The sequence below is a fragment of the Berghia stephanieae genome, chromosome 4 (genome assembly GCF_034508935.2).
Source record: "Berghia stephanieae isolate SIO BIC M18660-M18661 chromosome 4, UCSD_Bste_1.3, whole genome shotgun sequence".
Taxonomy (NCBI): domain Eukaryota; kingdom Metazoa; phylum Mollusca; class Gastropoda; order Nudibranchia; family Aeolidiidae; genus Berghia; species Berghia stephanieae.
The window spans coordinates 53,419,154-53,435,259 of record NC_088363.1 but is presented as its reverse complement, the minus strand read 5'-3'; the positions used below and the strand labels follow the sequence as shown (position 1 = coordinate 53,435,259).

The window sequence follows — 16,106 nt, the reverse complement described above, 5'->3', positions numbered from 1 at the left end:
CCTCTTCCTCGTCCACCACGCATACCAGCAGCATTGTATCCAGGATTTGTGGTGCGATTTTGTCCATCTGCTGCTGGACTGACTGGTGCAGATGATTGTGGAATCATGTGGTCACGCCAGTTTTGAGAGTCCGGTCCAGCTGGAAATTACCAATTAATTAAAAAACTACTTTGGAATTTTCTTAAATTTTAAAACTAAATAATTTTTTTTGTTTTTAAGGGTTTTACGGTGCTTGCAACACATTTAGGTTATATCAGCGCCAGACACTAAATAATCAAAGAGAAAATGAATAATAAAACTTATCTTAACACAAGAAAAGGTTAAAAAACTCAACAACAAACAACCTAAACAATAATAATAATAGGTTATGCTCTTTGAGCTTAAAATACCAGGCTGGGGGACAGTGAAGCATCAATGTCAAAAAACAACACAATTATGTGATACATTTCAATTTAGCAATGTGAAGGACAACAAATCACCTTCAGACCGTCTGCTGTCAGGTCTGCCATATCTGTCTCCTGCCCTTTTACCCCCATCCCTTCTGGTTGGTGAATATCTTCTGCCCTGACTTCTTGTTCTGCGGAGTCTTGGTAATTCAATATCGAGTACAATCCGCTTTTCTCTTGGTCTCCCTGTTGTGAAATGAATCAATAAATAAATACACACACCTTTTTACTTTTGTGACCTAAAATCTATTTATAAAATAAATAGGGTTGGGAGTCAAAATTGTTATTTACAGCCAATGTTAATCTTTTGCCGAGCACAGAATTAATGGCAAATCTAAAAGTTATAAAACTATTTTCTACAGATTGATATACGCATAACTTGCAAGCTTATTTTAAATTAAGGATAATTCTATCACCCGCCAACTCTTATGATTATTTATCTGCTACGGCATAGTGATTAATCATTTGACGACGTGAATCACCATCTGCTGGCCCTGTTGCAGATTCATTCGCAGGCACCTCAGACTTGTATTTTGATCGATGATGGCTCAAAAGATTTGTCTGAATCTATGTTAATTTTCACAATACAATAATCAAAAGTGATAAGTGCCAGTTCTTAATATCCTTTATTTCTCCAGTCTACTATTGCCAATTGTCTGGCCTGGTTTATTCCCAATAAAAAAAAAAAGCAAGCTAACCAAATACAATTAATACAGAAAAGACACTGATTAATTTTGTTACCCTGATAGAGCTCCAAATGCAGACAACTAGTGGTTGGAATAATCGACTGTATATAATTTGCATTATCCTTATCATTGGATCTGATCCAATAAACAACAAGTAAAGGTTAACATTTAAGTTTCACTGATAAAATGTAACAATGCCTGTTTAGGGAGAGGAGAGACAAGCATCTCTAAAACAGTATGTGTGAAAGTATGACTAAATGTAAAGTATTTTGGGCTAACTGCCAATGCTATGAGCAAAGAAACTCTACACCGTATATGTAAAACAATATCATTTTTGTGTGGGAAAAGCACATTTGTGACCATTTGCTAAAATTATGGTATCTGCCTCAATCAATACCACAGTATTATTGTCAGCCTTTCTTTGAGTGAGAAATCAACACGGAACTTAAACGAAACATCTATTAAATTACCATAAAAATTACCTTTCTTAGATTTAACGGCATTATTTGATTCATCCCCAGTTTTGGCATTTTCTTTGTTCTCCTTTGCAGAGTCATCACCACCTGAGTCATTCTGTTCAAAAACAAATAAACATATAGAGTCATCACCACCTGAGTCATTCTGTTCAAAAACAAATAAACATATAAACAGTTATATAATAAATAAATATATAATAAAGCAAACACAAAATATAACATATACAAGCACAGAAACGCAATATGATTCCTTCGTTTATGTTTGCAGTCCAAAGGCAAAGGAAAGATAAAAGAGATGAAGAGAAGGAGCAGCAGCAAGTTTGGGAAGGGGAGGGAAGGGCATGTAAAGAGAGGGGAGGGGGAAAATGAGGAAAAGAAAAAAAAAGCAGTTTACAACCAAATGAGACACCACATTTAATTTAAGTCCCTATCTTTGAATCAAGTTACTTTATTAAAATAGATTAGAATTGATTGATTTTGCGTCCTACTACATTTGCAATGATTATTGGAAAGAAATATGACCAGCTCAATATAAGCACAAGTAGATGTTGCTAGATATTTGGAACAAAAGTTTTAAGGGGTGGTTTGGGTCTAAATATTAGGAAAATCCTTCGAAAATTTGATTTTGAGATTTTGGTGGAAAATGATATTTCATTATCTTAGAAATAATATAATTGAAGTCTAAATTCTTAAAGTAGTCTATAAAGGCACAACAAACACAGTCGAAAATGGTACAGGAAGTAAGAAAAGTGTGAAAAACGGGACGCTATTTTGCTATTTTCTCAATATGTCATTTTTGTAAGGGTATGGGATACTGTGTCAAACGTTTCTCAGAATCTATTCCATGAAATTGTCTGAAAATTTCCACAGTTATCACTGAGATAATGTATTATGTCACCATAGAGAGATTTTTTTGATAAGATTTGTGAATTTTGAATTATAATCCTAATTCTGATTTTTTAACATAAATTTTGTCATAACATTTTGATTCTCAGCTTTGTAATGTTCTAATAAAAATTCTATAAGCTAAAGCCGTAAAATCTCTCTATGGTGACACACTATGGTACAATGTTGACAAGAGGGAAGAATATGGAGGTCATTTCTTCAGTTTTTGTGGAACGTTTCCACAAGATTGTTATATTTTTTTATGTCAGACCCCCAAAATAGGTCTCAAAATAGATAACACACATAATTAAAAATTTTCACCATAAATGTTGTTATTTAACCTATATTGACGATACAGAATGATTAAAACCACCCAAAATTGGTAATTTTAAAAATTTCAAAAAAGACCCAAACCGCCCCTTAATGGCTACAATAATAATAATAATAATAATAATAATAATAATAATAATAATAATAATAATAATAATAATAATAATAATAATAACAACAACAATAATAATAATAAATTTTGAAATAATATAATATAAAATTATACCCTGTTGCTGTCTCCAACTGCGCCTTCCATCTGACCAGACTCTGATTGTAATGACTCTGATGATGGCACTGATGATGTGTTCCCACTACCTGGTTTTACTTTGGGGGACTTAGGTGTCTTTTGGCGCATTGTTTGGTTTTGCTGAAAATATTCATTTTTAACATTATAAAGCAAAGGCTTAAATTAAAAGAAGAAAAAAAATGAAGGGGAAAAAATGCATCGTGGCCAACTTCTCAAAGAGCTAAATCGGGACACTTATGTACAATACCGTCATGATCCAAAATAGAAATATGTTTGGACTATTATACAATATAGTCTAGATTTAGAGCTTTTTTCTGTTCCTTGATTAAATTTGTAACTTTAAAAAAAGCATAATCCTGGGACCTGCAAGGGTAATTTCCATACATGTTTTCTTTTTTAAATATTTCTCCACATTGCCAAATCGGGAGAGTCCCAATTTTATCAGGACAGTTGGCAGCTATGAAAAAGGATAGAAAGAAAAAAACAAGGCACAGCGGCCAACTTTTCAAAGAGCTAAAATGGGACAGCCTAACATGGGCAACCGCCATGACCCAAAAATGGCAGTATGTTTGCACTATTATAAAACAGAATCTAGATGAGATTACTCAACATTACAGCTTACATTAAATACTCTCCTTTTGTCTGTTCCTTGTTTTAATTTGCTGGTCAAAAAATCATAATACTGGGACATGCAAAGGTCATTTCCAAACAATTAAATAGACCAATTTCTTCCCCTCTTTGTCCAAATTGTCAAATCGGGACTGTCCGAGTTGGTTGCTATGACAAGGTCTTATATAAGAGAATTACTTAGTTTTGCTCCATAAGTTACCTCAATCATCATCTGTGATCTCTATGTTTGTGGAGTAAACAGAAAAATTAGTCGAAGCCTTTTAGGTCAATGAACTCTATACAGAGGGCAGAGTGGCACACAATGGTATAGTCTTTGCTTTGGACAAGTACCAAGTTCAATTCCTTGAATAATGTGCAGTTTTGAGCAAATCACAATGCTGCACCACGGCTGACGATTGGGTTACCCTAGTCTTCCTTTAGCTTAGAATAGACCCCTGAAGAAAAATTTCCCCTTGTCTATGAATTAAGGGAATTCTTTATAACTTTTTGTTTAAATCGCTTGGCTTCTGTATACTTAAAATAATGACCTATTCCAATATGTTCTTACCTTTGTTGAGACTTTGACCTCATTCAATGCAGGCCAATTATCAGCCAGGTCCTGAAATTACAGATACAATTTAATTCAATATATTGCTTTTTCAAAATAATAATGTGTAAGGATTAAAAAATAAATGTAAATTATGAATTTTAAAAGTTGAAAATATTTCATAACCAAGATTTATTAACCACCATTCAACTACATGCGCTTTAAAAAAATACAGAAGCACTCTGCCTGTAGAATGCAGACCTGCCAGCCTATTCAAATTGAAATCGGGGACATGGTAACTGCAATTCCAATACATGTCTAAATAATGATGGAATAACAATAGTGACCAGCAAATATTCTGTAAAAGCACTTAAGTCTTTAAGCAAGCTGAATAAAGTGCACTACAAAAATACAAATATAAATTCATGGATAATTAAAAATAGAAAATAGAGGAGGTGAAGACAAATGAATAAGATTAATTAGTCAATGATATTTAGTTTTAGAAAACGTTCTTGTAATCGTAAATCTGGGATGGTTACAATTTGGTGTACTCATGCATATGCAATAAATAGGACACCTTAATTGGTTATTGAATGCTTATTAGTTTTAGTTTGGAATGTTGCATGATTGCCTGTGAAAAACATTGCCCCCCCCCCCCCCCCCATAGACAAGATTTTTTTTAAAGGTGGGAAGTACATACCTTGGCATGACCAGGGTCTTTTGTGGCTGTCTCTGTTTTGGCTTCTTTCAAAGGGTCTGGAAAATAACAATAATAATAATAATAATAATGACGATGATGATGGTGATGATAATGATAATGATAACAACAAAACGACAAAAATAATAATAATAATAATAATAATAATAATAATAATAATAATAATAATAATAATAATAATAATAAACCGAGAAATCTGAATTAGACAACTCCCCACGGCCAACAAAATGATGTTACAAAATAATTTAAACTAAAACAAACCAAGCAACAGACACAAACCAACAAACACAAACACGCACGCACACACACACACATACATACACACACACAAATTACGAACAATACTAAACAAGTTAACTATTGGGGGAAAAACACACACACATACACAAAACATGACCGTATATTTTCGAGTAAATTTGAGATAATCTGCCAGATCTATCATAAAGTATAAAGGCTTTGCGGTAGAATAGATAATAAATTAAATAAATAAAATGAGGGAATGTACTTAGTCACATTAATTAATTGACAGTAAAGTATTGACAGTCAACTTGCTGGAGAGCTTTGAATAACTGGTGCGACCATCGCATCAGAAGCGATTAACACAAGGCATAACGCCAACCAGCCACCAGCTGTCAACTCACGATATAAATCTGCAAGGTATGCGCAAACAAAAGAGTGTGAAAAAAGGTTTGAGAATATTATGTTGACGACCCTCCCCCCCCCCCTCTCTCTCTCTCTCTCTCTCTCTCTCTCTTTCACACACAAACACACATACATGCATACATAATACATACATACAAATATACATATATATATAATCATAAGGCGTGTTCGTATCTATCCCAAGGTACACTTTCAACAATCATAACTGATGTTTAAAGGAGATGAGCAATCCAACTCATTTTTCATAATCATTTATTATTATTATTATTACCTATTCTGAAAAAGGGGGTTTAGGGTCAAAGTTGTTCCATACAGCCCATGTTAATCTGCTGATGATCGGCCATTCTCAAAATCGCTATTTGCCATAATCACTTTCGCGCACCTACGGAGTTTATTATCGGACCGATTTTGATCGTTGATGGTTTAAAAGATTCGTCTCGATCTATGTTAAGTTTAAAAGATGAATGCACGTTCGTAATAGCCTTTAATTCCTCGCAAAAAGTGCGGTAAACAACAACAAACAAAAAAATTAACAATCAGCGTTTTTAATATATCATACCCAAGCGCACAAACAATGGTTTCATTGCTATTACCAATTGTAAAGGAAATCTATCATGTGCAGGTAAAGAATCCGTTAGGTGGGTTAACAAAACGCAAAACGGATTGGGACGGGGGAAAAAATAAGAAACGTCTCTCCGCTCCCACCCCTCCCTCTTCGTCCGTTGTTTTGTTTATCTTGCATTCATAATGAATTGGTTTTGGTATATACTTGAGCATTTATAAAAAGCAATATCCACTAAACGTGCTCAAAGATCTTTGCATATGGTATTATAAACAAACAAACAAACACGTGCACCACCGCCGCCTAGTCAGCATGTTGATTGCCATTCACACACTCAAAACACAAATGGCAGGATGTTATTTTATAAAGTAATACATTTAAAAGCAAGTATTGATCAGGTCACAGCACAAAAATACATCCAATATGGAAAGGACACGTTGTTGACACAGTACCGATCACAATCGCTACCCATAGCAATAGTCAAGACGTCATAAACAAGATCCATATGGTCGCTTTAAAATAGAAAATATTGACAACTCGTTTACCTAGCCTTTTCCACACTGACTCCATCATCATCGTGATGTAAATAAATCCTGGATTTTGTGCTTGCTACTGGTCGGTCACCGGTGATAGTGATAGTTGTGGATAATAAAACTATATTAAGTAAAGGACTGGTTGGTAGCAGTGGCCTAGTAGTAGTAATAACTGTTGAATTTATTCACTTCGGGAAATTAAATGTCGTATGAATTCATGGCTTGCGAACGGGAAGCATACGCAAACACGGTTCGTGGAACAACGGATGGATGAATGGATTGATACATGGAGTGAGGAAGAGAGCATGGACAGTGAGTGTATCGTTCCCATGAGAGGACGGGGGCGAAAGATGACGGTAGGTAGTAGGTGGATGCTAAATAAAGTGGAAAACCAGTCGTAAAGCGAAGCACAATCGACATCGTGCGACAACAGTAGAAAGAGAGGGTGAGAGTTGAGGTAGCGGGTAGTGCGTATACCTATTCCTTGCTTACGAACAGGATTGTATCAATCAACTAATAGGCAGTAATGATAGTAGTAATAGCAGCCATGCCCATAATATGAAATTAAGCTAGCGGTTTGACGTGGCACGGAATCGCCATATCGCATCGCCCAAAAAATAGTGGAGCAGTTCCAAAAATCAAGAGGAATGTAAAACTAGATAAGTAATGCATGCTGTGCCTTGACAGATGACACGGTCAACGCGTTGTGCACACCGCCGAGCTCAAAATCCCATTACGTGACCAGGGGTCGGTGCTTAAACGTTACAAGGTCAATTTGTTGAGTGTGGTCAGTGACCATATGGGTGACAATAATTGCATAGGTATAACCAGTGAAGGTTACAGTAAAAGCAAAAGTACAAACTAACAGGCGACTCGAACGAAACATTGGTTCCATATGGCCTGACGTGAAAGTGAGTGAAACAACGCGAAGCGAAATGATCCTGGTGTATACGTAGAACTGCTCTATATCTCTATATATGGCGCCAAAAACTGAAAAGGGAGGAAAATTTTGAATGATTGACTTTAAGCCCCATTATTTTTCCCCCCCCCCCCCCCCCACCCACACATTTTTAGAGCAATTGAGATGATAAACTATCATTGATACTGTAGCTAACTTCTAGAGAGTAGGAAACTGCACCTATTTGTTCCACCACACATCAAATCTCTCACTGCGAGCACATTTGATTGAGGTTTCAAGTTTCAAGTTTATTCAATATTAGGCTTTCGCCAATAAATCAACAATTTGATGCCAACATACATGAAGGTGAAAAAAAAAAGGTAAATGGAACCAAAAAATAAACTGATACACCACACAAAAATACACGAATGGTAATAACATCAATACGTTCAATAATAATAATAATAATAATAATGATGATGATGATGATAATAATAATAATAATAATAATAATAATAATAATAATAATAATAATAATAATAATGATAATAATAATAATAGTAATAATAATAATAATAATAGTAATAATAACAACAACAATAAGAAGAAGAAGAAGAAGAATAAGAAGAAGAAGAAGAAGAAGAAGAAGAACAACAACAACAACAACAAGAACAAGATATCAATAATAATAACAATAATAATATTACATAATCCCACACTCCAATCATACGTTACCACCACCACCATTACAATATCACTACCACTACACACCATCACTTTTACATTTCCAATCAGTTTTTCTCATTTAAAAAAAAAAAAAAAAAAAAATAAATAAATAAATAAATAAATAAATAGACAATAATAATAATAATAATAATAATAATAATAATAATAATAATAATAATAATAATAATAATAATAATAATAATATATAATAATAATAATAATAATAATAATAATAATAATAATAATAATAATAATAATAATAATAATAATATAATAATAATAATAAAATAATTGATACCCATCACAACAGACCTCCTCACTACCACGAAAATTCCCGTAGTACTACGGCTAAATCCCGGGCTGGATATAATAAAGGTTTTAATTAAATGTCATTTCTTGAAAACGAAGTTCTGGTGCCAGAGATATCACATAGAGTTAATATTTTTCCCCACGCATTATAAGGACAAACTGGTGGTTTTTAAGGGTAGTTAAAATGTCTACGATGTTATTTACCCTGAAAACTACTTATTACATTTTCCTATTTCAAGTAGGCAGGTCTGCCATGATAAGTATCAGTTCCATAGTCAAAATAAGACAAACAGAAATAACTTTTATTTTAATCAATAATCCATACAATTTGATGACAACAGACATGAGAGTGAGGAAAAAAGGTAAATGAAACCAAAGCATAAAATGATACCATAAATGATCATAAAAATACAACATTGTAATACCACCAATACCTACAATAATAGTAATAATAATAATAATAATAATAATAATAATAATAATAATAATAATAATAATAATAAAAATTGTAAAAATAACATAAGCGCCCCAGCAATAATATCTAGTATTGTATTTGTAAATGAGGACCACGCTTATATCCCTTTCGTTGACAAGTAAGAAGATAGGGATTATATCATGGTAATTCTGTTTTGGATAATAAAGTTATTGACTTTTAGTAATACTAGGTGCTCCAAAATGCTTTGGTCTGGGTGATCTTTATCTTCGGGGAAATTCCAACATAATCAATAGCCCACCACTTATTTAACACATTTTTATCGTTGATTAAAGTTCTAGAAGAATGGATTTTGCGAACATTGCCTAGAAGTTACAGACATATTAGTTTAACGTATTGTTTGGTAGAATTACAGAATTAATTCCCAAAGACACATACTTGAATCTTTTAGAATATCACAAACATTTAAGTAATTTTCCGTACTGATATAGTCTAGAGCGAAACAAGCTTGCGTACTTCAATTATTCCATGTCAAGGGTTGGTTTCTGTGTTTATAAGAATTTTACGGCGTTTGTGACGCATTGAAAGAACAGAAAATGTATAAGGTAGTCTAAAAGTATACTTTTCTCAAAGGCACCCGAGGATAAATAAGGCAAAGGTAAATGGTGCGGATAGGGCACCAAGAGCACCCCTCGGTGTACTTAGATTGAAATCGCTTAGAAGTCAAAGATACAAGCAAAGAGTATTAACAAGTGAACTACAACACTTCTTTTACAAATCACATCAAAACAGAAGAACCAAGAAAGAAAAAAAAAAAATATATATATAGATATATATATGGTTATATACACTGGTTATGATATCAATGCTGATAATAACAATAACAACAACAGCAACAATAATAATAATAATAATATTAATAATAACAATAATAATAACAACAATAATAATAATAACAATAATAATAATAATAACAACAATAATGACAATAATAATAACAATAATAACAACAACAATAACAACAACAATAAGCCAATTGTGCAATCGCAACTAATCTTTATCATGGTAAACTATTATACAATATTTTAATATCAATGCCCAATCCCCCCCCCCCCCCCACCCCACTTTCTCACACAAATACACACTCACACACACACACACAAACTTATATATATATATATATATATATATATATATATATATATATATATATATAAAAACATGTCATATTTTGTATAATATACCACATCTTAGTATCAGAACTGCAGTTACTAAACAGACAAAAACAAATGAAAACAAACAAACAATCGCATTATTCCCTCTATCATCAATTTTAATAAGTTTTCCTTGCCGTGGAAGCCACAATTATACTTGTAAATATTTCTTGTGTTCGATCTGTACCTTAAAACAAAGTCTACCTAAATCACCTTGCTGTCTACTGTCTCTGCATTTCAAAAATTTGATAAATTCAAACATACTTGGTTTATTTTTCAGTTTTTTCCGGCAGGCAATTTCTTCTCTCTTGCGTATACCTCGAACATTCAATTAGACAATGGTATTCGTCTTCTATTACGTCACAAGTAGGACATTTACGATCATTTCTATCTACTTTTCTTGTGCCCCATCTACCCCTTTCTATATAAAACAAATGAGAACTCAATCTGATTTTTGAGATGGCAACTCTGTAAGATTTATTACACAGTTTCATATATGGTTCTAACTCAAAGGTGTCTTTAATGTGTTTATACAGCCGTCCAGACGTCGTCATCGACATCTCAGCGTGCCACTCTTGTAGAAACATGTCATCCAAGCGTTGTTTTAAAACCGCCAGAAAGTAATTTTCATTTTTCACATTTTGTTTAACCCAATAATGGCCCATTCCGCTCCTATCCAGCAACTGCTTCACCAGACTTACCCAAGTTGTTGTGTTTGGTTCATTAATATTCAATTGCACAAGTTCTTTGTATACTGCATGAGTGAATGAGCAATCATTATTTCCTGGGCGAATAAGTTTCAACCAATACTTAATAACTTTCATTTTTCTTTCAATATGCAAAGGATACACCCCCAATTCCCCATAAACAAAACAGTTTGGTGTGCTGTGCTTAACACTTAGAATGGATTTAAGAAAACCGAGGTGAAATCTTTCAATTGGATCAGCTCTTCTTAAACCCCATATTTCTGCCCCATAATTCAGTATTGGTAAGATGGTACTATTGAACAGTTTCATTTGCATCTGTGGTAAAATTTCTGTGTTAGTGTTAAAATACTTTCTAAGTGAAAATAGTGCTCTTCTGGCTGAGTTTGTTACTTCTTGTGTACATTTTGTAAGAGATCCCGATGCGCTAAAATGACAGCCTAGATACTTGAATGACGAGATTACTTCAATACTTTTACCCTGATATGACCATTTGTCTTGTTGCCCAGTTTTCCCTCCCTTTTTAAATACTACGATTTTTGTTTTACTGATATTTACCTTTATTCCCCATTGCATACAATATTCTTGTAAAGAGTCTAAACCGTTCTGCAAACCCTCTTTTGTTTCACTGATTATTGAGGAAAATATAACTATAAAAAAAAGAGGAAATTCCTCCTTTGACTCAAAAATCGCGGATTTCCGCGGATCCGAGGAAAACCATCAACATTACTATATACTTTAATGTGCATGTTCTATTGTACACACATTCCCTCTCTCACTACCATCATCTCGTTATATTGATTATATTCTAGCAACATTTCATTTAACATCGTTTCCATTCTCCCCATTCTAAAAAAGGAACGTTTGATGAAATGAGCGAGCAAACCTTGATTTCAAACTGACATTTGTAAAATTGGTGTTTAATTCAACATTTATTTAGTGTTGTAAATGTACAAGTGTAGCAAAATTGCCAACCCCTAAAAAGTTTGAAACAGAGATTGTATGTGAGAGAAAAAAATATAGGTACACTTTTTTTCGTTAACAAGAATCAATGCAAAATTTAAGCAATCGTCGACTTAATAAGAATCTAAACAGATACAGTCAAGCTCATCAATTCAATAGGCTATAATTATAAAATAATAATGATCTTCCAAACGCAATGCAACACAAACTAAAATTAACTATGTCCTGTGATGTACAGTATTAATATTATCATGCTGACCTTTAGCTGGATGAATGCGTTTGGTTTAACACAGATGGATGAATTTAAAATGACCATAATAATAACGGATTACTGATACCACTACATTTCACGACGGCACTACCATTCCAAATCGATATCCGTGTAAACTGAACGCATAATATGAGCAGAGCCCAAATCAGCCAAAGTTTAAATAAATTACTACCAAATAAAGAGAGGATTATTGGAACTGGATTAAAATTTCAAATGCAGGAGTTCAAAAATAATTTTATTATACCTCTTCAATGGCTCCACCAATATTATTTCTTTTCAAAATGAGCTCTCTTTTTTCAATGGTTGGTTCTCGAATTTAACTAATTGACATTAGCTATTGTGGTCAACATATCAACGCGTCAAAATCCATTTTTAGTCAAACCGGATGCGTGTGGGAGAAAAATATTTCTTGAACTGCCAAGTTTTCTGAATTAAACAAAGGATAACATGGATGCCTGATAATACATATTTTTGCTATTATGCAGTAAAATCGAGTTTTCCCAGAAACAAAAAGAGTACAATAATAAATCGCACAGGCATGGCTTACCCGACGGTGTCTCAAATCTGATGATAGTCATTGCCATTATCGATTTGCGTAGCGTGAGGAGGAATTTGAAAACCAAATAAAAAACCAAACTAGTAATAAACAGAACAAATCTTAAGTTATCGCCTCCCACCACCACCCCGCTTCTGCTTTTAAGACACTCATATATCGTTTCAATGCATTAGGAAAAGAAGATGATAGATACACAAATAGGTCGGGGTGATTTAAATTAAGTCTGGAACACTCTAGGATCAGAAAGAAATGGTGAGAATAGGGAATATCAAGTTTCCGAAGGTGGTTCCATCAGCAAGATAATTGAGAAGGGGCGGGATAGGGGAAACAAAGGCTTATGTCCAATTGCGTCCCTGGTGAGGGAAGGGGAGACATAAAAAAACACACACACAAACAAAAAAGTCCAGCGTATGTCCATAAGTAAAATTGAAAGGCGGGGGGGGGGGGGGGGGGGGGGTGACATATACGGGGACAGAGTAACCCTCCAATAGCGCAATGAAACCCCAATCCCGCCCCTTCTCAACTGGTTCACCGCTAATTAATTGCTTCACTGGGACAGGCTTCATTTATGAAGAATGCAAGGCAAGACTAACTGCATAAACTGTTAGTAGCTCGTTCGACCCCTGCCCTTGGGCACTAACAAGATCCATCTAATGTGTTCAATGTTGACGTTAGTAAGTTTACATATAATTGCAGGATAACCTATCGTGCACGACACATGTTACCAGATGACACGTTCAAAGATAACCAAACACATTGGGCCTGAATATACACACACACACACACACACACACACACACACACACACACACACACTAATGTGTAAACGCCAAAAAGGCACGCACACACACACACACACACACACAGAGCAAATCTAGCCTGATGCGACATCTGTGGTCGCTCTCATCAGCCCACCTAGTCACAATAAATTATTTTGACGAGCCCTCACTTTAATTTTAATCATATCATTAGATAAGTGTCATTGATTTAAAATTGACAATGTTATCAAATAAAAATCAAATTGAATAAAACAAGTGTCTCTCGCTCTCTCTGTTTTTAACATTAAAAAAAAATTTATTATTTGGGGGGGGGGGGGGGGGGTGTAAGAGTAAGGCAGTTAATGTCAAATGGGTTCATAGAGCAACGTAAGCTCGATAACGAGTTTTAGTTTTCAGTGAAAATCAATAAAGAGTGGGTAAAAATCAGATCTTTACAAATCACACGATAGAAAACAACTGAAAGACAATCAAGAATGTGAAAACTCCAATTTGACAGATAACGGATAGTCGGTACAAACCTAACTTGCATTCCCGACACATGTCTGAGATGGAAGTGTGGGACGAATTTAGAATAGAATGAACACGATATTGATCTAAATAGATAAGGGCCGAAAAAAGTAAATGCCCCCCCCCCCTTTTTTTCCAAAACTTTTTTTTTTTAAAAAGAAGAAAAAAAAGAGGCTCAAACGAGATCGAGATACGAAAACAACCGGATCAATTCAGCTGCTAAAATGCAGAAAGGAACAACAATCGAGCTCATCAAGTTAGTGTGCTAAATGTAAACTTGATTCAGATAAACTGCAATAAGTTTAAACCAAATTTTATTCTAAACGAGCTATTCTGATCCGAATGCTTTTTTAGTCGCATCTCTCTCTCTCTCTCAATCAACAACCAGTTCGAGATAACTAAATTTAAACTCAATGCATACTACATTTAAACTCAATGCATACTTAAATTAAATTGAGCTGTATATAGCGCAATATCCACTTAATGTGCTCAAAGCGCTTTACAAGGGTTCCCTGGTCAACAGCAGCATTTAAGATGTAGGACGGAACATAACGCCTGTTAGGCTATATTACAAGTTTATCGGACAAAGACAGAGCTGTTAACGGCCAGGTACTCATTTTACCAGGGACGGCTGGTAATAATGGGCAGGGTGGGCAAATACCAGCCTGTTTTTTCAAGTTATATGCTGTATTACCAGGTCCGAAATAATCAAATCTAAATTAGATAATTTCAAAAGTTACTACTTAAAATTGATACTTTGTACTGAAATCAATTTGTGTGTATTTTTGATAGATTGCGAATCACCATGCATCCCGTAATACATAAACCAGGATACGCTCCTGTTCTTTTTATCACCCCCCCCCCCCCCCCCCACACCACTCCACTCCGCCCACATCGTCATCTCATCGTCACGTCGCCTGACGGTGATTTTGCTGTCTGGCCTCTCTAGTACTAGGTCGGGCTAATTCAAATGAGCCCACCTTATTAACCAGTGTACACTAAATAGAGATTTTGGCAAACGAACTTTTTCTTATTTATTGCCTTACTTGTGCTGGGAAGGTTCCAGTATTGAATTAAATTTATTAATTTACTAATATTATATCAATTTAGTATTAGTTTGTGTTGTTTTAATATATTTGTTTATCCATTTAAATTATTTCTTTTTTTTTCCCTCGTTTTCTTTAGTGTTTCTCAAAACTCATTTATTTAAATTGTTTTCTTATTTGTTTTGTTGTTGTTGTTGTTTTTTTTTGTTTTTGTTTGTTTTTTAACAAATTAATTTGTTAATTCTTTTTTTTTTTTATTATTCTTAAAGTAATTACCGCTGTATTTTTATTGCCAGACTAAATATTTTTGCAAAACAATGTAATTTTCTATTGTATTCCCTCTAATAAAACAAAACACTTTTATTCAAAAGTCACGACTAAATAAATATATAAAATACAACCACCATTTTGGTTTTCTCAACAATTGAATTAGTATACGAGAAATACTCTTCTGAGTAAGGAGATAGTTGAATTCTAAGTTATAGAGGAAATACGGAAGGGTGGGCAGATTCCGTACTTGCCCGTCCTGAAGCTAATACATACATAAGATGGTTCGCGATGAAGAGGCGGGAAGCAAGGGATTGGTTGGGTAAGGAGCAAAGATAACACGGTAATTATTGTGACGATAGTCAAACGAATACATGAGGAGAGATTGGTAACATTATTTTGTCTTAATTATATTGTATGAAGTATTGGCGAAAGCCTAATATTAAATAAACGTTGTTTTTGTTTGTCTTATTTTGACTATGGAACTGATACTGATACTTGTCATAGCAGACCTGCCTACTTTAGATAGGAAAATAAAAATCGTAGTTTTCAGGGCTAATAAAATCGTAGATATTTTAACTACCCTTTAAAAAAATCACCGGAATTTTCGTCTGTTTTGATAGATATCAAATTTTAAAAAACGAGAAAAAATAATTGGAAACGTAATAATGATGGTGATGGTGATGGTGGTATAGTGGTAGCGGTGGTGGTAGTAGTAATGATGATGGTAA

The 16,106-nt window shown here is 34.0% G+C and overlaps 1 protein-coding gene across 17 annotated transcripts in view; it reads right to left on the bottom strand.

Moving 5' to 3' along the window:
* LOC144970816 (la-related protein 1-like) overlaps window positions 1-16,106 on the bottom strand; it is a 58,956-nt gene that overhangs the window by 23,047 nt on the left and 19,803 nt on the right. For 11 of the 17 annotated variants that reach the window (XM_078910859.1, XM_078910856.1, XM_078910857.1 and 8 more), the window contains exons 4-9: window positions 4,927-4,982; window positions 4,248-4,298; window positions 3,050-3,190; window positions 1,615-1,705; window positions 480-632; window positions 1-139 (exon numbers count right to left, since the gene is read on the bottom strand). The exon at window positions 1-139 is cut by the window's left edge and continues 95 nt beyond it. In XM_078910859.1, the coding sequence (XP_078766985.1) occupies window positions 1-139; window positions 480-632; window positions 1,615-1,705; window positions 3,050-3,190; window positions 4,248-4,298; window positions 4,927-4,982 (631 nt within the window). Of the gene's footprint in view, window positions 140-479; window positions 633-1,614; window positions 1,706-3,049; window positions 3,191-4,247; window positions 4,299-4,926; window positions 4,983-6,714; window positions 7,042-16,106 lie in introns of those variants that run through there. The other 6 variants (XM_078910869.1, XM_078910872.1, XM_078910870.1 and 3 more) reach the window with 6 other exon arrangements.